The sequence below is a fragment of the Bidens hawaiensis genome, unplaced genomic scaffold, assembly GCF_021521415.1.
Source record: "Bidens hawaiensis isolate Kalapana, Puna unplaced genomic scaffold, B.hawaiensis_p1.1 tig00004242_1, whole genome shotgun sequence".
Lineage (NCBI taxonomy): Eukaryota > Viridiplantae > Streptophyta > Magnoliopsida > Asterales > Asteraceae > Bidens > Bidens hawaiensis.
This window is the reverse complement of record NW_027491253.1, coordinates 775206-798568: the sequence shown is the minus strand read 5'-3', so window position 1 is coordinate 798568 and position 23363 is coordinate 775206. Positions and strand designations below refer to the sequence as shown.

The 23363-nt window shown below is 33.3% G+C and overlaps 1 protein-coding gene across 1 annotated transcript; it reads left to right on the top strand.

The window, feature by feature from the left end:
* Positions 1-5065: 5065 nt before the first annotated feature.
* LOC143625904 (lysine-specific demethylase JMJ26-like) lies at positions 5066-22102 on the top strand. Its single transcript, XM_077096121.1, has 12 exons — positions 5066-6081; positions 6149-6270; positions 6352-6445; positions 6534-6666; positions 6750-6813; positions 6900-7617; positions 8444-8773; positions 9028-9384; positions 9455-9527; positions 9604-9689; positions 21722-21841; positions 21987-22102. Exons 1-12 carry the CDS (start codon positions 5074-5076, stop codon positions 22062-22064), a joined length of 3183 nt encoding a protein of 1060 aa, XP_076952236.1. The 5' UTR covers positions 5066-5073; the 3' UTR covers positions 22065-22102.
* Positions 22103-23363: the final 1261 nt, after the last annotated feature.

Here is a 23363-nt window from a genome sequence, read left to right as displayed (position 1 = left end):
TCGCTCCATTGACTACGTGTTAAAAATCTCCATCATTTGTAGTCTTTCCACTACACATAGCCTTATCTCTAGTTCTCTACCTTGATCACAAACAATTATTTTTTTTATAGTCTTTTACACACAACAAAATACAGAGGATACATAGATTTACTTTAGTTTTGTATAACATCTAAACTCTCAGGAATCAAATATTGGATAGCTGTCACCTCCTCAATCACCTACATTTTCATTTTCCCGCCCATACATGGGTTTATTTAGAAAATCACAATCATATCGTTCCTATTCTCCAGCCAGCCTACGGGTTTTTCACAATTCAGTTTTTTAGGGTTTCTATTGGTTAAGATCCAAATTGACTTATTCATGATTATTCATATCTGATTCTTATACCAATCTCATCAACCAAGCATTTCTTTCGTTTTTACATATAATCGGATCGATTAGTCAGGGAAATCATCAGAGACATTTTCAATAAACAACTCGAATCTCCATCTAGCTATTTTTAAGTGCTCAATCTGATAAGGTTAGTTATTTATCTTCCCAAATCTTGGATTTCTATTTCATATTAAGTATAAACACTAAATTGATTTGTGTTTATCGATAGTATGAACCTTGAATCTGACTTCGATTTCATCTCAAGTAGAATCACTATCATGATTCGTGTTCATCCATACTTAAACCCTACGTCGATTCTATTATATATTTTTCAGTGAAACTATTTGTTTGCCATTAATATGTTTCTTACTTCAAAAGGACCTACGACGTAACCAGTAAATATGTTTCGCTGCTTACTTTTGTAAGTTATTACCATTGTAGATCTTTACATATAGGCTTTGTTAACATGTTCCTCTGTCATTTATACCTCTCAACGTTTTAGAATAAATTAGATTTTGCTTGACTTCACTTCACCATCCCGTGTTTCACATAAACAATTAGGGCTACAATATGATTTTAGTCAAATCATTAAACTTTGTATGATTATTGCACAATGAAATTGTTAGTAATGTTTCTTTCCACTATTTTTTTGCTGATGAGGTGGCTTCTGTAGCTATCATGACAAGTGGTAACAAAATTTTTTTTAGTCTTTTACATTGAAGTAAAAAAAAAAAAAAAAAAACTTAGTTCACTCATGTTTTTTTTTTTGAATTTCCTGAAACTAAAGTGAGAAACAATAAATTTACATTTATATATTTTTTAATAGTTAAAGTAACAAAAAAACAGTTCATTATGATCCATAATGATTTTTTTAGTTTCGTATCAAAGGTTGAGTTGCCATTTGTATCGTTAGGTGAGCTAAGTACAATCTAAATGATTGAATTACTAATAATCATCTAATCACGTTCTAATATTTCATGATGTTTGTATGGTGGTCCATGGCTAGCCTAGAGCTGTTATTAGTGGAAAGAAGGTAATCCCAACCTGTTTGTTTTAGCCTATGTTGACTTGGGTTAGGTTTTACGGGCTATATAGGGCTGGGAATACACACAATTACTGCAATGCTCTGCTATTTGATAATGTTGATTCCTTATCATTCAAGAGTTGGATATAGTTTATAAAATGGCATAACAAAAAGCTTTAATGTCATCTTTGTGTTAATTATGGTTCTTCTAAATTGAATAAAAGAGTAATGCGTTAGTTTTTTTATTTGTTGGAGGTTTACACACAAAATTGTAACTAATACCCAACTCTAATTTGCATTTCTGCTCCACCTGACCTAACACCCCAAGAGGACCTTGGCGACCCTTTAATGTTGATATTGTTTTTTATTTGTTTGGCATTTGAGAATTTTTTATATTGGCGACTTCAATTGCAAATAACGATTCAAAGTAGTTAAAATTGCCATGTTTTTGAATGTTTTTGGGTTAAATGTATGTGTAATGCTATAAACTGGTAATAAAAAAGCTAAAAAGAAAGCTAAGATTAAATAATATAATTAGTTAATTAATAATGGTTCATATTACATCTTCTACATATTTGTGTGTTGTGTGCAGTCAGTACTCAGTACAATGCAATGCATACATATGCAATCTTGAAGCTAGCCAACATTTTGCATACCAAGGAACTTGTTCGGAGACTTGAGGTAAGATTATGATTTTAAATATTTCACTTGATGAGTTTATGGTTATTAATTATTTTACATTACTAATTAAGGTTTCGTTCTTTGTTCTGTATAATTTTTCTTTTACCTATGGCAAGGGGTTCAAAACAAGGACTATGCGATTAGGATATGATGTGATCGCTTTTTGTTGTGCATCTCGGAACAGGTTATGGTTTCATGTTGTTTTAAATAATTAATTTCTGGAAGTGATGACTATGCCCTTAGTGTTGGTCTTTTATTCTATATGTTTCTAAAAATAAGCTAATAGGTAGCTGCTCTCGCAATGTTGACATGCTTGGATGCAAGAAGGTGGCCAAGTAAGTCTTTGACTTTTTCTAATGGGTCAAAAGATGACATTAATTGGCAACCCAGTGTTTTTGAAAAATATTATGTTTGCATATAGGTATGAATATCTTATGTATCTGATGCCATAAACAGTACAGGCCACCAAAGTAGTGTGCTAATTAATTAATAATGGTTTCATGGTCTTTTTCAAATGTAGCATGATATTTTTAAGTTTAATAAATAATTTGTGTTATTTGAGAATGAAAATTGTTATATTTGTTCAATAGTTTGATTCTTTTTAATTAATTATTAGAAGTTGATATATATTGATGAGTTGACTCAAACATAAACGGATACTTCAAATTAAACAATTACATTTTAATTATAAACGCTTACGTTAATTTCCGATTGAAAACTTTGAAGCAGCCCAAAATCAGAAAATGTATTGGAATAACGTCAATAATAAGAGTTTAAATTCAGCACTTGATCAAAACAATTAAAAAGAAAACATATTAAAAAACAAACGATTTTTAACTTGATCACTTGGAAAAGCCTATTTACATAAGATTAATTATGTAACATGAGTGAAAATACATTCTTTTTATGTTATCTTTTAGGTTCTTAGTACTAAAAATATACGAAGAAGTTAAAAATTGTGTGCATTTTAACGTTAAGATTTCCTATCCCATCGCCTATGTGAAACAAGTGAAATAAAAATGTTGTTAAGACTCTCACCAATTGTAAATTTATCTTATTATTATGTAATACTTTAATAGATTTATCAAAAAAAAATTATTATTTTCATTTAAATTTTTTTCAACCCGTGTATTACATGGGCATCTAACCTAGTTTCTTTTATTAAAGAGAATCAAAAGTGGTGTCTTAATTGTCTTATTATTACTATCTATCTATTTTTTTTCTCTTATGCATATAAAAACTTCAATGTGAATGCTCTCATATTCAATCCTCTATATTTGTTATGAGCGTATCAAATGATGAAAAAAATAATTAAATAAGTGTTTACGAGTAAGACAAAGATAGAGATGAAAAGTTGCATGCGAGTAGGGCTTTAAGGGGACCGAACCGAACCGGACGAGACCTTGTTCGTGTTCGTCAGTTAAGCTTTTGTTGGACAAGCGAACGGTTCAAGAACACTCTACCAAACAAAGATTCGTGACCGTGTTCGTTCATTAAGGAATTGAGTTTGCCCGTGTCTATTTGTGTCCGTTCACTAGTATTGTAAATGGACACTAATGGACAACCGAACACTAATAGGCAAACAAACACCAATGGACACCATGAACATTAATGGACAAACATATGTAAACATATCAAAATACTTATCATAAACACTGATGAACATTACACTACATGATAACCTAAAATACTTAACAAAGCAACAATTACATAATCATATTATGTTTTAGAGTTCAAAATCCACAAACTTTCAGTGTTTTATGAGAAACAAGCTTCAAATTCTTGATTATTCAAGGAATCTCAACAAACACAACACTATTAAACGGGCCTTACTGAGCGTAATCGTACGAACGCTCACAGAGACTATTAAACGAATTTGGCCTGTGTTCGTCTTTGTCCGTTAAGCTTACCAGACAAAATTCTTTTGTTCGTGTCAGATTTATTAAACGGACGAATATAAACAAACTTCCAACCAAACGAACGACCGGATGCCCAATTCGCTTACAGCCCTGCATGCGAGAGTTATTGAAATGTAAACGGGTTAAAAGAAAAAAAATATGTTTTTTTAGAGATCAGTTAAAGATAAGGATTGAGTCTCATATGAATTTATAAAAAAAATAATAATAATAATAATAAATAGTAAGCAATTTATAGATAGAAAATCTCATGGCATCTTTATTCTTAATGTTTTAATACGTCTCTCTCTCAACCTCCATAAATACATCGAAGATTTCGATCGGAAAAAGTGAAATTCCTCTTTTATTCTTTGACCTAATTCCACCTACAACTCAAATTCATCCGATCGCTGCAAAGTCTATTCAATCAATAGTACCAATTCCCGTGATTCCGTCCGCTCAATCATACTCGATTTCTTTCACAAATTCGGTGAGTGATTCGTACTTATTGCTTTCAGTTTCATTAATTTAAGGTTAAGCTATCACTCGTTCTGTTTTTTCTCGATTGTACGTCAATGCGAGCCGTTTTATACAACGCATTCATCATGTAGTTGCAGAATTTGGATGTATAAGGTGTGTGTGCAAGCTGAGTTAGGGTTTATATGCATGTGATGATTGAATATTGATTTATTGACTCAGGAAGTTGACTCTGTTGTAGGTATAGAGCAATTATTTATTTGATTATTAATATACATAAATACATAATAAGTTTCTTCACTTTCTGGTCTCTGTTTACTTCATTCAACAGTGTTTGACTCACTGTTTTATTTAGTCAAATGACTCATTGATGCTTCCAATGCTCATCAAGTTTTGTTAATATGTGAGTCCATTTAGTCTCAATTTTGGGTGTATGATGGCATGTTGTACAATGTTTGTGATGATTTGAATTTGATTGTGGCAAAAATATGGCATTTTTTCGGTATAATTTAATCAAGTTCAGTTTTGAATAATTTAAAAATATTAGATGATTTGATATCTGGCTTTGCACATGTTGCTGTTTTGCTAAATATATCTACCTATTTTGGGTGTTGGCAGTGAAAAATGAAGGTGGAGGTGATGTTTCAAAAGGAGAATCAAATAAGTAGATATGCTACAGTTGTTACTAATGAAATAAATGTGTGGCATAAAGCCTCAACCAGTGTTTCTGAACTTGAAACAAAGAGAAAGGTTATGAATTCTCAAAAAGAGGTTGACCAGGGGTCAACAATGAAAAGGGCAAAAACTTGTAGCCAGAAAGAAGTGGTCAGTAGTCGCAGCAGTCCGTTTAAAAGATTTTTTTGTAGTGAATCTGAAGAGGAAGAAGCACCAAAAACAAAAAAGTTAATAAAGAATGTGAGAACTCGTGGAAGCAAAGGGTTATATAAGAAATCAAAATACTCGTTAAGCAAGAAAACATCTATGAAAGTTGAGAATGATGGTGGTGACTCTGATGAGGATTATAATGAGGAAGAAGATGATGACGACGATGAAGATGAATCATCACGTAGAAGATCAAAGGCTTCAAAATATAAAGGAAAACATGCTGATTCAAGCAAGAAAGAATCTTTAAACAAAAAACAATGTTCAACAACCAAAAATCAGGAAGAGGAACTCACAGACAGCAATAAGAGCAAACAGAGTGATGTTAGCAGCAGCCAACATGATGTACGGGTATCAAGAAGGCGTCGTTTTGTTTCTAACAAAAACCAACTTGTAAAAAACGGTATGTTCTATGGTGTATGGGTAGATGATGATAATGATGAAGATGAAGTAAATGAGTATGATATTGAATATAACATCGATGAAGTTGAAGAAGAAGAAGATGATGATGATGCAAATGTATTTTCATCAGCAATGAATAATGTTAAGACAAAAGGAAGCATCAAAGGCAAGAGAGTGGTAAAGGATGTTGACTTTATAGAAGAGAAAAGTCAAATGTCTTTTGTGAAGTTTAATTCTAGCAGAAGCAGTAGTTCAAATGATACAATAATGAAAAGAATAAATAACATCACAGGCGAGTGTAGTTCTGCTTCATCAGGTGGAATATCAAGTACTGTTATCAACATCAAGGTAAAGGTTCTCTCTTTGATCCGCTTACATTTTATAGTTTTCCCTATTCACCACTATAATCTAACAGGATCAGAAAAATGGAATCGAGGATTCGAAGTGTCATCAATGTAAAAGAAACGATAGAAAGTTTGTTGTTCCATGCAAAAAATGTGATAAGAAAGTATACTGTATCCAGTGCATCAGACAATGGTAACTCCTATACTAACATCCCTTCTTTCAGAGTTTTAGTTTTTCCATATTCTCATTGCTAATATCACATGATATTGACAGGTATCCTCAATTATCAGAAGAAGAAGTTGCAAAGTTATGCCCTTATTGTCGTGGAAATTGCAATTGCAACTTGTGCTTACACTCAAATTTAAAGGTTTGATTATTCTGCATACATTAACATGTCACTAAACGTCATGCTCATATGTTATGGCCATCTTATTTTGACACTTTCCAAACAACAGATGCCAAGCATAGATCTTACCAACGATGAAAAGTTACAGCATCTTCACTATGTTATCCAATCACTCCTCCCATTTCTAAAGCAAATATGTGAAGAACAAAAAGACGAGATAGCAGTCGAAGCGCGCGTTCGCGGTAATCATATAAAAAAACCTTAATAACCCTTTTCTGTGCAATATAAATAATTTTTCAGCTTAAATGTGTTCGTTTATATGCAGGGGTATCAGAATCTTCAGTTATAGTAGAACAGACCAAATGTTTCACCGATGAACGCGTCTTTTGGTAAATTTTTCATAAATAATGTTATTAAGTTATAAAATAATCGAGTATATCATTTTCAACTACCAAAATTTTGTGTGATTTCACAGCAACCAGTGTTCAACATCAATCATTGATCTTCATAGAAGCTGTCCAAAATGTTCATACGAGCTATGCCTTAGTTGCTGTTACGAGATACGAAACGCAGGGCTTCTTGGTCAAACAAAAGTCAACTTTGGGTACTCAGACAGAGGTTTTGATTATATTCACGGGGGCGACCCAGACCCAGATCCAGACCCGCTACAAAATTCTTTCCATGTAAAAAGTCTAAATTGCCCCAGTGATTCTGAAACTAGATGGGTGGCTAACGATGATGGAAGTTTGTTTTGTGCACCAATAGAAATGGGTGGATGCGGCGATTGTTTATTGGAGCTCAGACGCATCTTACAAAATGACTGGCTTTCAAATTTGGAATCAAAAGCCGAGTTTTTATTGAATAAGTTTAAAATTGAACAACCGGATATTATGACGAGCTTGTTTACAACCGGTGGGAAGATGTATCTTGAAGCATCCAATAGAGAAGATTCAAAGGATAACTGCTTATATTATCCTTCTTCAAAAGAAGTTGTTAGTGGTGAGGAGCTTATTCGGTTTAGACACCATTTGGCTAAAGGTGAACCCGTAATTGTAAAGAAGGTCCTAGATCAGACACGTGGTTTGAGCTGGGAGCCCACGGTTATGTGGCGTGCGTTATGTGAACATGTAAATCCGAATGTGAGTTCAAAGATGTCACAAGTGAAGGCAATCGATTGCTTGGCTGGTTGTGAGGTAATTCTAGCTTCTCGTATGTGTAGTTACAGTCAGCTGGTTGTAAGCTACTCAAAATTGGCTCGCTAAAAGCTCGATCGAGCTGAGCTTATTCGAGCTCGAGCCTGAGCCTAATAAGCTTGTTTAATAAACGAGCTTGGGCTTCACTTATTGAGCGTGAGTAGGCTAGTGAGCCCAATGAGCCTATTCTTTATATAATCAAGCTTTTATATATTAAATATATTATTATTATTATTATACATATAGATATGATAAAATGAAGTAAATGGCGTCTGTTACGTTACTAATTAAAATTACAAGCATAAAAAATATATCAAAATAATTATAAATGCATATAAGTTTGTTGGTAAATGATAAACAGGCAGATGTTAGGCTCAAACCAAACAAAAACTGAAATCTCAGTTTTTGAATATTTGAAAACCGTTCGGTTTTGGTCCTTTTGGTTTGGATTTGGTTCGGTTTTGCAATTTTGGGCCAAAAATATATGGGCAAAATTATGTATTTGGGCCTAAAGTTATGTGCTAGTTAATATAATTAATTGATTATTCTACATTTGGGCTGAAATACATGGGTTGCACTATATATTAAATTGGTATATAAATTACTTATAACTGAAAATGAAAAAATTAAAAACCTATAAGTTGAACAGGTCAAACGTGTTGACAGCCGCCAAACGTCTCTTTTTAATGCGTACAACCTCCTGAATCATTTTGCTTATCCTTGTAATAATATAGATAAATCTAGTGCGGTTTCCTATTTTACTTCATTTGAAGTGTAATTTGCAATATTAATATATACAAATTGCTTGTTAATTGTTATTTTGCAGGTTGAAATTAGTACTCGGAAATTCTTTAAAGGTTATGCAGAAGGAAGACAATATTTGAACTCGTGGCCCGAGATGCTAAAACTAAAGGATTGGCCACCATCTGATAAGTTCGAGGATCTTCTACCGCGCCATTGTGATGAGTTTATCAGTGCATTACCTTTTCAAGTGTGCACTGATCCTAGAGCGGGTTTTCTCAATCTTGCTGTAAAGTTACCACCAGCTGTCCTAAAACCTGATTTGGGTCCAAAGACGTATATTGCATATGGAATAGCTGAAGAACTTGGAAGAGGGGATTCTGTGACTAAACTTCATTGTGATATGGCAGACGCGGTATGCTTTTATATATTTTTTTGTTCCTAATTACTTACACTGTGACGTCGGTTGGTTTTGGCTTTTTGGTGTCTTACGACGGGTTCGTTTTGCTATTTTGGCTTGAAGTTTTGGGGTCAAAAAAGAAAACAGCACAAAATAATGGAATGTTGGGCCTGATTATTTGAACTAAATTTTTTGGGCTGAAAAAGAATGGCACAAAATAATGAATTTGTGCCTAGCTTTTTTTGTTAATTAATAATTGTGATGTGCAGGTGAACATATTGACACACACAGCTGAAGTATCTGTAAGCAACGATCAAAAGATGGCAATCCAAGAGTTAAAGAGACGGCACCGGGCTCAGGATCTAAGAGAAAAGAAAGGTCCACTCTATGAATGTGTTGCTGGATCTTGGGGAAAGAGAGAAGAATATAATAATGTTTCAAACATAAATAAAGAGGCAATCAAACAGAATCAACCTAGTGACATTTCACATGATTTTGATGTTGCTGAGGGTACACCTAGTGCTCTTTGGGATATCTTCCGAAGAGAAGACACAATAAAGTTACAAGAATATTTATTGAAGCACTCCAAAGAATTTAGACATACATATTGTTGTCCTGTTGAGCAGGTAATATATACTACTAGAGTTTGATTTTTTTTTTTTTGGAAACTTTTTTAGGGTTTATGGGCTTTTGTAGGTTTGTCACCCGATTCATGATCAAGCGTTTTACTTGACGGAAGAACATAAAAAGAAGCTAAAAAAGGAATATGGTTAGTACTTGTTAATTTAGTTTCTATCTTGTAAATTTATAAAATTTAAGTAATTGGGTAATTGTGTGTACTTTAGGTATTGAACCTTGGACATTTGAACAAAGTTTGGGAGAGGCGGTTTTTATTCCTGCCGGATGTCCACATCAAGTGCGAAATCTCAAGGTAACGTTCCTCTCTCTCTCTACACCCACGCCTAAATCATTGAGGTGTGTTAAATAAAGACAAAATTACTCCTTTAAACATAACCAGTTTATGGATCTACTCTTTTAAAAAGTTTACTCCTTTAATGGTAAATTGCTTCTCCTTATGTCCTTTTAATTAACGACTATTCATTTTCTCCGTTAAATCCTGGCATGTGCTGGACACATGAGGACAACCTCATATTTAAAGACATGTTTTTGTTAGTTACGTATTAAAATAAAAAAATTAGGACCCCCACACAAATCATCTACATCTCTTTCATCATCAGACACTAAAATCAACCCATACATTACCACCACCACTCGCCTCCACCCCACTGTCATCACATTGGCAACATCCACCACCATCTCTGCCGACAACACCATCATCACGTTGGCAACATCTTCCTACATGAAACCCTAAGTCCTTAACCCTAACTCAGAATCCCTAACGTGAACCAACCATCATCGCTCACCGTCCAAATTTGAAAATCGAGACTTGCAAGATCCATAGGAAAATCTCGCAGGCGTCCGACACCCATTGGAAAAATGTGACATGGTACACCCATCGATCTAATGTCATCGCATACCTGCAGCATCAACCGGCAGTGGTGGTGGTTGTGTGGTGGGGTTGGTGGTGTTGGAAGAAAAGTGTGGTGGCGTGAATGTTAGGGGGAGAGAGATGATGGTGGTGGCGTTCACATTATTTTAAAATAAAAACGTGGGGTCCATTAGTCTTATAATTTTGTTATATTATTACTAGGTTAGCAACCTGTGTATTATACAGGTTGAAAAATAATATAATGTCAACAAAAAATGTTTATATATTCTATATAAATTATATGTGAAATCAAACATGAAGTATATGCGATAGCATATGAAACAATTATAATTATTTTAAAAAAATCCATAATGCCAAACAATTTAGTAAGGTATAACAATTTCTCATAAATTAAATTATATGTTACACTAAATATAATAGTGACGAAGGATTAGAACATAAGTTGTTCATAAAAGAAATAATTCAGTGAAAAAAGTTTCCATCAGGTTTTAAAATACAAGTTGTTTCAACAAACTTGTTTTAATCAAATATGAATAATGAATTTTGATTTTTAAGTTCGAAAATACTATCCTTTAAAATACCCCGTTTTTACTCAAACTAATTTTGATCATAACTCCTTTTTAGCCGCCCATTTTGACCCGAACCAATTTGATACTCTTTTAAAACAACTTGTTTTGACTCGAACTTATTTTACTCAAAAAACACATTGATCTAAACTTGTTATGAACCAAGCATGAAACCGACCCGCCTGCTTAAATTAATATAAAACTAGAATACATGAATAATGAATTTTATTTTTACGTTGGAAAATACTATGATTTAAAACAACACGATTCGGCCAGAATTTGCTCGAATCATAACCCTTTTGACGCACATTTTTTGACCGAACCAATTTGATATTATTTTAAAACAGCCCGTTTCGACCCCAACACTTTTCGCTCATAACTTGTTTCGAGCTGAACTAATTTTATTAAAAAAGCCATTGACTTGAACTACATACGAGTTTGATCTGCCTGTTTAATTAACATAAAAACTAAGACATTATAATAATATTATCTTTGTTAATAATATAATTTTAAGAAAGTCATAAATGGTTTAATTGAGGTAATTAATAAATATTAAATAGTAATAAATGCATTAATTGTTGCATCATCCAACATCAAAATTTATTAAATTGAAGAAATGGTAATTAAAAAATCAGGTGGAATATGTATAAATAAAAATTAATTAGTTGCCATCTCATGTGAATGACATATTTGAAGGCCATGTGAAAAACATGTTTTGATTTAATAGATTAGTTAGATTATTGTTATTATTATTTAAAGTTGCTATTTTGTTCTCTTATGCATGACACATGCCAAGACTAAACTCTTTTGGATGGCCGTTAGTCAAAAGATAAAAAAAATGAGACAATTTGTCATTTAATGGAAAAAGATGAAAATGAACTTTTTGAAAAACACGATTGATAAACTGGATATGGTTAAAGGATTAAATTGTAATTTTGTCAAATAAATGAGTCGTCTTTGGGTTTATTAATTTCAACATGCCAATCTGTCATGATTTATATCCACAAAAAATGTGCTGGTCGTGACACAATAAATCAATACTATTGTGTAAATATATGGCGAACATAGAAAATTAACAATTTAGCACTTTGTATAAATAAAATACAAATTTTCTAATAATTTTCTTATAATATATTTTTCTAAAGATGCATTATAAATACTTTAAAAAAATAATTTATATCACTCAGATGGGAGTTTTCGTTTCGTTCTCCATTTCTCCATTCAAATCCTCATCTCCATCTCTACATTTTAGAGATTTTCTTACGGTATATCTTAAATATATATAAACGAAACCTTAGAGATTTTCCTACGGTATATCTTAAATATATACAAACGAAACCTTTAAAAGCTTTCTGGTTGCATCCTACATTATCTCAAACCAGTAGATTGCTTTATTTGTAAATGAATGCTTCTCATGCATTTGACCCGAATTCACGGGTTTGGGTATCACCAAACCGAGATAACCCTTAGACGGGTTGTAACATCTCATAATATTAAAAATTAGTTTCACCAAATATATGATTGAAAATCCTATAAAATAGGGATATATTAAAAATTAATATCCAATTTAAAAAAAAAAGATATTATATATATTAAGATACAATTTATAGTAACAAAAAATAAGCGGGGCTATGAGTCCACCAAACCCAGATAGCTTTTAAACGAGTTATAACATATCATTTATTTGTGAAACCCTCTCATCATCAAACCCTAAGTATATTATTAACTTTCTTACAATAAATAAAACTAAAATCCAAAAAATATATAAATATTAGAAACGAAAAATGAAAACACCCCCGTAATACGGGAGATAAAACCTAGTATTTATACATATCGAGATTTATTATTCACATCTCTATTTAAATATTGCATCTTAAGCTTTTCGGTTTGTATCTCAAGCATGAAAGAATGAGAATGAAAAAAAATATAGACTATATATCGAGATTCACTATTCACATCTCTATTTAAATATTGCATCTTAAGCGTTTCGGTCTGTACCTCAAGCATGAAAGAATGAGAATAAAAAATATAGAGACGAGTATCTGTATGGTGGAGTTAGAATAAGAAGGCAATGTAATCTAAAAAGTCTAAGAAAAGATGGTGTCATTAGATAGGGTGTTAAGCGTTGAGGTTAAATCTAGTTAAATAAGCTATGCGTGGTGTTTTTTATTTTTAGGTTTTCCCATACTTCATTTTTTTTCGAACTGTGAACTTTTATAAACACTAACATCACAAGCCGGAGCACAAAGCAACACCAAAAACGACAAGTTACATGAAGTTAAATTTACATCAATTCAACCACTCTATTGATCTATATTTAAACCAAAGAAATCCAAGCGATTTAATACATCCTATTATCTCTTCCACCTTGACTTCCTTGCCTTCAAACATCTTTTCATTTCGTGCCTTCCAAATACTCCAACAAGCTATAATGATGATCCCATGTAACGCCTCTTTCTCTATCTTCCCAATCTTTATAGTCTTGTGAATCTCCAAAAGATCTCTGATCGAAAACCCAAAAATAGGTGGTATTTTACACCATCGACTAATATGATCCCACACTATCGCTGACACTAAACAACCTGTAGTGAGATGATCGGCTGATTCCCAACTATCTCACAAACAGTACAACTATTATCCGGAACCCTTGTATTCCTTCTTTCAAGTGCCTCCCGAGTTGGTATTCTATTCATCTCGGCCCTCCACACGTGAATGTTGCACTTTGCGGGGACCCATTTACTCCACTTCCAACATATTTATTTCTAATCATCAGGCCTTTTACCGAGCTTACCGAAAACACTCCACTGTTGTCTTCAGTCCACGTCCAAGTATCCGGCCCAACTTTCCAATCTGCTGAAACCATAACTTTCATACACTTCTCCCATTCTTTCATTTCTTGGGCTGAGTTTGGAGGCCTAATCCAGTTCCAAGCCCAACCGATTCTCCCCTCCAATCTCCAGAATCGATCCTTAACCTTGCATAATTTATTTTTTTCCAATTTAAACAGGTTGGGGCAAATCTCTTTTAAGTTTTGTTTTCCTACCCAATTATCTGTCCAAAATCTCAGCTTCTGACCATCACCAAGACTACCCGGCCCCCATCTTAGCATATTAATTGTCTTAGAAATATTTAACCGAACACCAGTATTTCCCTTCTTACTAGGAACTACTTCTCGATCATTTAATTGATTGTGCAAAGAGTCAATCACTCTTTTCCAAAGCCTGTTTTCTTCTGTTTTGTATCTCCAGCCCCACTTAACCAAAAGAGCGTTATTCACGTCCCATGCTTCATTTAAAACACTAACTTTATATTTTAACTGTATTCTTAGGATTTAGAGATTTTCTTTATTTTGTAAGAGTATTCGCATCTTAGAGCATTTGTCTCACATCCACATTTTAAAATTACACTAAAAAACATCATATTTCTCTTTCATGCTTAATTAAATAATAATAATGCTTTTTATATCTTTATCATTGCAGTTTCTTTCTCATCTAGTTACAACTGATATCAACAAAATATTAATAAATAAACATGACAAACTAAGTTTCTCCAAATTTACAAAATAATCACTACCTTTTCTTTCTTTACCTTATAATTTGCATTTACAACCACTCACAACCTCATCCTATAATTTGCAAAATCCCATCACATAATATAACTATGTAAAAGGGTGTATAATATAACTATGTAAAAGGGTGTAGGAAAGGTAAAAAGTAAAATTAGTGTTTTGAGAGTAAAATATAGATTGAAATGGATAATCGGAGGCTATGATAAATGGATATAGAGATAAGTATGATGAATGGGATGGGGTGTTATATATATATATATATATATATATATATATATAGAGAGAGAGAGAGAGAGAGGCTAAGGTTAAAATGAAAACCTATTTGAGTTGTGAAAACCCGCGTAAACCTTACGTAACATCGTTTTTTTTTTGTTACATGTAATATATGTTGTAACATTTAATACAAAACATCAAAACATAAAAAAAAACTGTTTTGCTATTTTTTTAACATTTTTTACTAATTTTTATATATGTTTTTAGGAGAGAGAAAAAGTTATATTTATATTTCTTATTCACTTTAATTGTGGACCACAAGATTTAAACATTAATTAAAAACATGTGGTTGAGAATGAGTTTCTAGAGTTTTCACAACTTAAGTGGGTTTTCATTTTATACTTAGCCTATATATATATATATAGGGTGGAGTTATAATAAGAAGTGAAGTGTGTCTAAAAAGTGTAAGAAGTAATCTGGTGCGTTAGATTTAGTGATCTGATGGTCTAGATGAAAAGTGTGTTTTTTAAGTGGTGTGTTTTATTTTAAAACTAGTTTTATAACACTCTAAGGGCATAATTGTCTAATGTGTTGTATAATATATGGAAACAAAATTAAATTACAACAACAAAAACACATCGTAATCTATATTACGGTGTGTTTTAAAACAAAACACCAACTATTAATCCATATTTAGAATACAACATCAAGAACACCAAGAACACTAAGAACACCAAGAACAAAAACACACTTAACAAAAACACACCAATAATTAAAACATAATTAATATTAATTCTAACTACAAAAATATATATCAAAGCATAGCATATTAAGCCGGCGACGTTTCATTCACCTCCGCCTCCGCCGTACACCCCCCACTCCACCGTAACCACCATTCACCTCCCCCGTTACCACCACTGCCTCCGCCGACGTACACCCCTACTCCATCGTCACCACCATCCGCCTCTACCGTCGGTAAAATCCGGCATCCTCCGCCATCACCACGGCGTGACGTAATCAAATCACTGTCCTCCGACAAATCAGATCTAGATGGAATCCGTCACATGTTCTCGCCGGAAAACTAGAATCATCCCTTTGTTTTCCGCCTCTTCCCGCCGACATCGCCATAGTCATACAACCAGACTTCAAAGCAATCCGCTGGTAACGTTGACGACGTTTCATTCAGCTCCGCCGTTATCACCACCGCCTCCACCAACGTACACCCCCACTCCACCGTCACCACCTCCACCTCCGCCGCTTCACCATCCACTAACTCATCCATCCCTAGTTCTTGATCTATAACACACCGGCGACGTTTCCATCAAACTTTAACGCCTAGTTCATCCTTCATTGGAACTGGCCATGGTTAGTGTATTTGTGACGGTGCCGGTGTCGACAAACTCATAGATGGCGGGATGGAAGCAAAACTGAACAATATGGTCGGTGGCCGGCAATCAGAATCGAAAAGGTTGACGTTGGTGGTCGGAATGCAAGTTCCTGATTTGCAATTAAACTAGGAACTTGGTTCGATTGCTGGTTTTTGAACTAGGATATTGCTATTTCTTTTCCTCTATGTTGTGATTTAAAGGATACATAGTGGTTTTCTTGTTTGGGTTAATAACAATGTAATTTCCAGAATTAATGGTTAGATCGTATGACTTGAACGTGCAGATGCTTAATAATAGGGATTTAATCAATCACTCGATATTTACCTCATTTAACTATGAAAGATATAGACCAAAATACCCTTATTTGTTATACTTAATCCAATGGTCTAGATCACCCTATATATATATATATATATATATATATATATAGAGGATGGTTCAGGAGGGAAATGAAATTATTGTGAGAAATGAATTTAGGTTTTAAATGCTTAAAGATAAATAAGGAAAGTATTAATGTATGTTCTTTCTTCAATTAATATAACTAATAAAATATAATAGTTATCTATTTAATTAATATAACTAATCAAATTATTATAATTGGAAAATATTAAGAATTCATTTATTTTTATAACTTATTTTTTTCTCTCTTAAATTTTTATCCTACACAAGTACAATTTATTCATACATTAAAATTTCTTTTTATCCAAAACCAATTTCTTCCAACTCAATATATTAATATCCATCAACACGTATTTACATTGTGATAAATAGTACAAAAAACTATCTTACTCGTGTTTACATTAAATATCAACAAAAAAGTACACAACCTACACAAAAACATATAAACTCCACTTGTTCTAAGAATAAAAAAACATATAACCTATACACGAAAAACATATAACCGACACACAAAATTCAGCATCAATAAACTACACACGTACACGAAAACGTATAACCTACACACAAAAAACATATAACATACACTTGTTCTAAGAATAAGAAAACATATAACCGACACACAAAATTCAGCATCAATAAACTACACACGTACACGAAAACGTATAACCTACACACAAAAAACATATAACCTACACTCGAAAATTATATCCTACACATTTAAATACAATTTATTCATACATTAAATATTTTTTCTATCCAAAACCAATTTCTTCTAACTCAATATATCAATATCCATCAACACGTAGGTACATTGTGATGAATAATACAAAAACTATCTTACATATATTAGCATTAAATGTCAATAAAAAATATACAACCTACACAAAAACATACAACATACACTTGTTTTAAGAATAAGAAAACATATTACCTACACACGAAAAACATATAACCTACACGCGTATATGATGTGTGTATCTTTTTCTAGTTTATATAATTGTTGATGTCAAATTACATAGTTGTATACTTTTTTGTATGTTGTACGTTTTTATTGCTCAAAACAAGTGTAGGTTATATAATTGTGTATGTTGTATATTTATTGTTTATATTTAATGAACACATTTATATGATATTTTTTTATTATTATTTATGACAATAATTTTTCTAAGTATATCAATTGAAAAAAAATATATTATGTTTTGATATTTATTAATTAGAGAGGATTTATTTTGATTATATTAGTTGTATTAATTGAAGAGAGAGTGTATTTATTGTTGCATTTATATTTTTTTTATTTATTTTTAAACATTTAAAACATAAAATAAAACTAGTGATCTATATTCGTTTCTCACAATAACTTTATTTATCTCTTGAACTTAAGCCTCTCTCTCTATATATATATATAATGACACGTGTTTTAAAAATTCTGACTTTTAGTTCAATTATAAGTTAGAGATGTTATTGTTAGGAGGGATGTGAATTCTTTTGAGTGCTCTCATCTTTATCTCACTATACACCATTTACTTAATTTTAGTACCTGTTATAGAATAATTGTTGTTCGTAATTTGTAAATGAGAGAAGAGATTCATATGGTAAATGAGAAACTGTAATTTAAACAAAGTTTAGATATAATGTTGACATGTAATTTGTAATATTGAGTTAATTTATCAAATTTGTAATATCCACCGTTTGTAGTCTAGTGATAGAAAGGCTTGGATTTTTTAGTGGAGTCTCAAGTTCGATCTTCATTTGTGTCACTTTTAGTGGATTATGACAATGAAGGATTTGAGCTAGGCCTTGTGAGGTTGTCAGTTCGAATCTCGAGCCCATCCGGGTTTTTGTCCCGTTTGTTACGTCAAAAAGTTCTACTCTTGTGGCGGCACAATGACTGTCAATTGACAGTCAGCGGAATTGTTACCCGGGGGTACGTCTAAGCCAAAGCTAAACACTCTGAAGCTAACATGGACCCGATTAAGACAACATAGTCTGGCTAGGCTTTGTGAGGCTGTCAATTTGAATCTCGAGCCCACCCGGGTTTTCGTCCCCGTTTGTTACGTCAAAAAGTTCTGCTCTTGTGGTGGAATGGTCAAGTGACACTTGGCGGAATGGTTACTCGGGGGAACGCCCAAGCCAAAACTAAACTCTGAAGCTAACATGGACTCGATTAAGACAACATATTATGGTTGGAGTGGAGCATTGAGGCTCTTCAATTTGAGGAGTGTTGTAACCTAAACACAAGAAAGTCGTTCTAAAAATACAAAAAAAAAAAAGGAGAAGAGAAGTTAATTAATCGAATTGAGGATAGAGGTCCAAACCAAGTAAAATAATAAGTGGAGAATTATTCCAAGGAACTAATTCTTGCGTCACCCATCCATTATTTTTTTAATATTTACATAACTACACGTTTCCATTTTTTTCATGAAGAAAAAATATCAGGCCAACCAATCCATAAGGTTATTTCTTGAAAATGCAAACTAGGGTTTTAAATAGAAATAGGTATTCATTTATTTTTAACCATCGAAGCTCTATAACCACCTGTCTTATTTTCTCCATCTACAACATAGTTTCAAGCTTTTGGACCAAGATGCTCGCCTCACCTACACTTGATCAAGACATTCACTTGCGTGTATTCAAGGAATATGAGTAGCACTTGTAAGTGTGAAACAAGGAGCATGAATGCCATGTGAAAGCATGGATGAGCAATTTTGTGTCAAGTATTGGTACCATTACCAATTAACACCATCGGTTTTCATGTCTTTGGTCGGTACCGTTAAGGTTTCGGTATTTTTTGGTATCTTCTATGGTACTGATACCGACCAATACCAGACCTATAAAATCGATATGGTATTAGTTCGGTTTCGTTCTCATGTGAAAGAAAGAAGATGCATGAGCATGCCTTTTGTCTTAAACCACGGTTGTATAGTGTGAAATGGGCATTATATTTCAACTACCCTCAAGCGATCCATCGCATTTCGACCTCCGTTCCTATCCTTTACTAAATAGTATGTCTCATGGCTGGCTATTCAAGTACAAAAATGATACCGAGCATCACAAGCATATGATATGCATGACGAGTTTGTTTTGCTGTAGTCACGGTTGTAAAAATTCTGACTAGGAGCCAATTGTTCTTGGTTAATCTCATTTAATTCTGATTACTCGCTAATCCCCACCACTCAGACTAGCGTTTTCTACAACAATGGATGTAGTTGACGGGTAACAGTTAGGGCTGTCAATTTTACCCTGAATCTGAAGCCACTCTACCTCGAATTAGAGAATATCTGAATAACCCGAACCTTAAATGTCGTTCATGAGCCACATTTTTCGAGCCAAAAACCCACCCAAAAAAAACCGAGCATTTATTGCCTTTATTTCTTATAGTTGAGTTCTTGTTTGGTGTCTTTAACATTTGGAATATTAAGTTTTGAACATTATCATATCATATTGTCTTTTGATATTTGAAATTTGATGATATTTTATGATTTTTTTCGTTTTACAAATAAACCCGAAAACCAAACCCTTCCCAAACTAATGGGAACCCAATCAACACGACTTTAAATGGGTACATTATAGTCACTTTTTCTGAGCCAAAAAACATGAACGACCTCAACCGAAACCCGAAAAAAAAACCTGAGGAGCACCACTAGTTGCAATTCCATGAAGTACATGTGATTCCCCCTCGGTCTAACATTGTATTAGACCGATTGGTCAAAATAGAAAAGGAAAAAAAAGGTCCGAGTTGCTAACATTAAAAAGTAATCTCTAATGCAACGCCTATGCAGTTGACCAGAATTTGAACAAATTAGACCATCAAAAAAGCTCCACATGCCTTTTAAAACAAAGGTATGTTTGGTCGAGTGATGCTTGACAAATATCCAAGTTATTGGATTCATACAAACACCAATGGGAGTGTGCAAGACACCAAAAAACATAAATCTCAACTTGATTTTAAAGGGTTTTTTGTTTCTTTATTGTATTGTAACATTGAAAACTCAATTCAATAGTATATCAAATTTCCTTGTCAAGTATATATTCTTCTTTTTGCATCTTTCGTGCTTTAAGTAGTGTAATGAATAAGAGATGCAACAATTTTGTTTGCATAATGATCGTTGGAGTAAATCAACCTCCTTTCCAATAAGGATGGTGGCGGTGATGGTTGGTTGTGGTGTCGAGAAAGGAGACTGAAATGAGAAAAAAAAGGTGTGAATGAATGAGTGTTGTGAATGAGATTCCTCTTATAATCATTGATTACATTTCATTGACCAACCAAACACTTATTTTCATTCTCTCGCATTGGTGCATTTTATTTCAAGTGTCATTCCTGCGTATCAAACACTAAGTTTTGGGTTTTGAAAGCCATTTGGTTTTGTATTTTTCAATTTTCGTCAGTTAATTAATTATGAATTGATTATTATACAACTGAGTTAAAATTTAAAAGTTGAAATGTAAGTTTATAAATTCAGTTCGATCCGGTTTTCTTGATTTTAGTTACCCCAAAAACCAAACGTTTGGTTTTTTTTGCCTGTTTCGGTTGGAGTTTGATTTTTTCAGTTTTATGCATATCCTTGTTTTGTGCTTTCACTCTAAAAGCTTTGAGCCCAAGTTTCTCTTGAAATCTTGTAAACAGCTGATCCCGACTAAGTCAACATTGCGAATTTGCATGTCATCACAAATACACCTATTATTATGAGCCTTTTGCGACTAAATCGACAAACTTATCGGTCAAGCAATTGAACTGATTCAAAATCCAAATAATGTTATTAAAAACTTGAGAATATGTCTAATTTAAAATCAATGAGTATTTTGATATGATTCCCCAGCATGATGCGGCAAGAATTCGATGGGTAGATATTGGGTTTGATATTCCATCAACACCTTTTAAAGCTATGATATGCCAAATGGACATCGACACTTGTTTAACATCAATTATACCAGTACAGATTTTGTTTAGTCAAAATTGGTTTGGATTGTCATGGTATTGACGTTGCATTATGCACTACAGTATTTAGCTTTTCTAAAAAAAGTTAACATTATTAAAGAAAAAATAGTTTTTATCGTATAATTAGTGAAATTGAAACTTAGAAGGAAGCCCAACCAGTGTTATGCAAATTCTAAGAAAATTAAATAATGTAGTACAAAAATCTTAATTTTAAAACGTGTAATAATTAAATCAATCATTTTTAACAAAATAAATAAATAAGGCTGAAAGTTTTAAGCCCAAATTTTGGCGATTAATATGTTCTTGGCCATCGTTCAACATTGGTAACTATACACACACACACATATCGTCACAAAGTTCTAACGTGTGCTTCTTATTTGCAGTCATGCACCAAAGTAGCTGTAGATTTTGTTTCACCAGAAAACGTACAACAATGCATCCGACTCACAGAGGAGTTTCGTAAGCTGCCAGTTAATCACAAAGCCAAAGAAGACAAACTAGAGGTGACATACAATTCACGACTATATTAACATTGTTATCGTTATCATGGCAAAGCATTTAACTAATCACATTAAAATTGTTTGTTGGGCCTGCTTTGTTCGACTAGTAGAAACAACAGTTTGACCCCTAATCTGGTTTGTGGTGCAGGTAAAGAAGATGATCATATACGCGATGCATCAAGCTATCATTGATTTTGGGAAGTTGACTGACTCTCCGATGGCTTGACTTAGTCCCAGCATTCTCAACTTTATGAGATTTGTGTTGTGTTTTGGTTTACAACTTGTGGAACAGAAAATAAGACATTTGATTTCAAGTTTGGATAGTAATTCTAAATGGGTCAGGTCAACCCGAACCTGACATGTTAATTCTTAACCATAGTTTATTTTATAATTTGTTTTCGTAGTGTCTGAAACTCAGGGTGGAATATCCCATATATAATCTCTACTATAGAACAAAACATTTGGTAATTTGAAAATCTAAGACCATCTTTAGTTAAGGTGGTATGATATACAACACCTGCAACAAGAGATGAATGAGTCGCGCTCCATGGGCACCACACATACGCTCAAAGGGCCCCACATTCACCTTAATAGAGTAGGGTGATGATAAAGGGTTGGGTTTGGGTAATCCCAACCTCATACCCGGCTATAAAAATATGTCCCAAATCCGGCTTAAAACACATTGAGTTTCTACTAGGTAATTACTCATTAGATATCGAACAACACCTGCATGTTTTGGGCATATCCATTAGTTAATAAAAATACTCATAAGTAGGGATGAGCGTTTTCGGTACGGGTACCGATTTGGTACCGTCGGTACCAAGTTTTGAGTTTTTGGTATCGGTACCGGTACCGTTATTTCCCGAATTTTTCACGAAATACTGGTACCGAACCGAACATTTCAGTACCTGTACTAACTATTTCTGAATTTCTGGATCGGGATTTTCGAGATGGGTACCGATCGGTACCGGTTCCATCCTGAGCTCATCCCTACCCATCAAACATACCCAACCGAGAACCCGTCATGTATCTATCAATTACAAGAAAGCAATTCCTATAAAATTTTTTGGTAACTATTAATCAATTACAAGAAAACTATAATTGCTATAAATAAGTTTGACAAAAAAGGAGATGCCAAAAATATATAACTAATAAATAGAATCATGTCAAGTTATTCGGGTAGACAGAGTTATGTTATCGGGAAATCGGACATATTACAAATCATACACGACCCAAACCCTTGAAATTTTTTAAAGTAATTCCAAATCGGATCGGATGGGTATTACCTGTCCCAAATGTTTGCGAGCCGGTTTTACCAATCGGAGTCAAGCTTCATTGACGTCCCGATTCGGGACGTCATGTCCCTTAGAGCATTCACATCACATTCTCCATCCCCGATGACTCCCACATGTAGGGATGGCAACAAAACCGAACTCGATGGGAAAACCGAAACCTGACATAATTGGAATGGGTAATACCCGACCCATTAGGATTTGGGATTTTTGAAATTTTTCGTGGGTTTGAG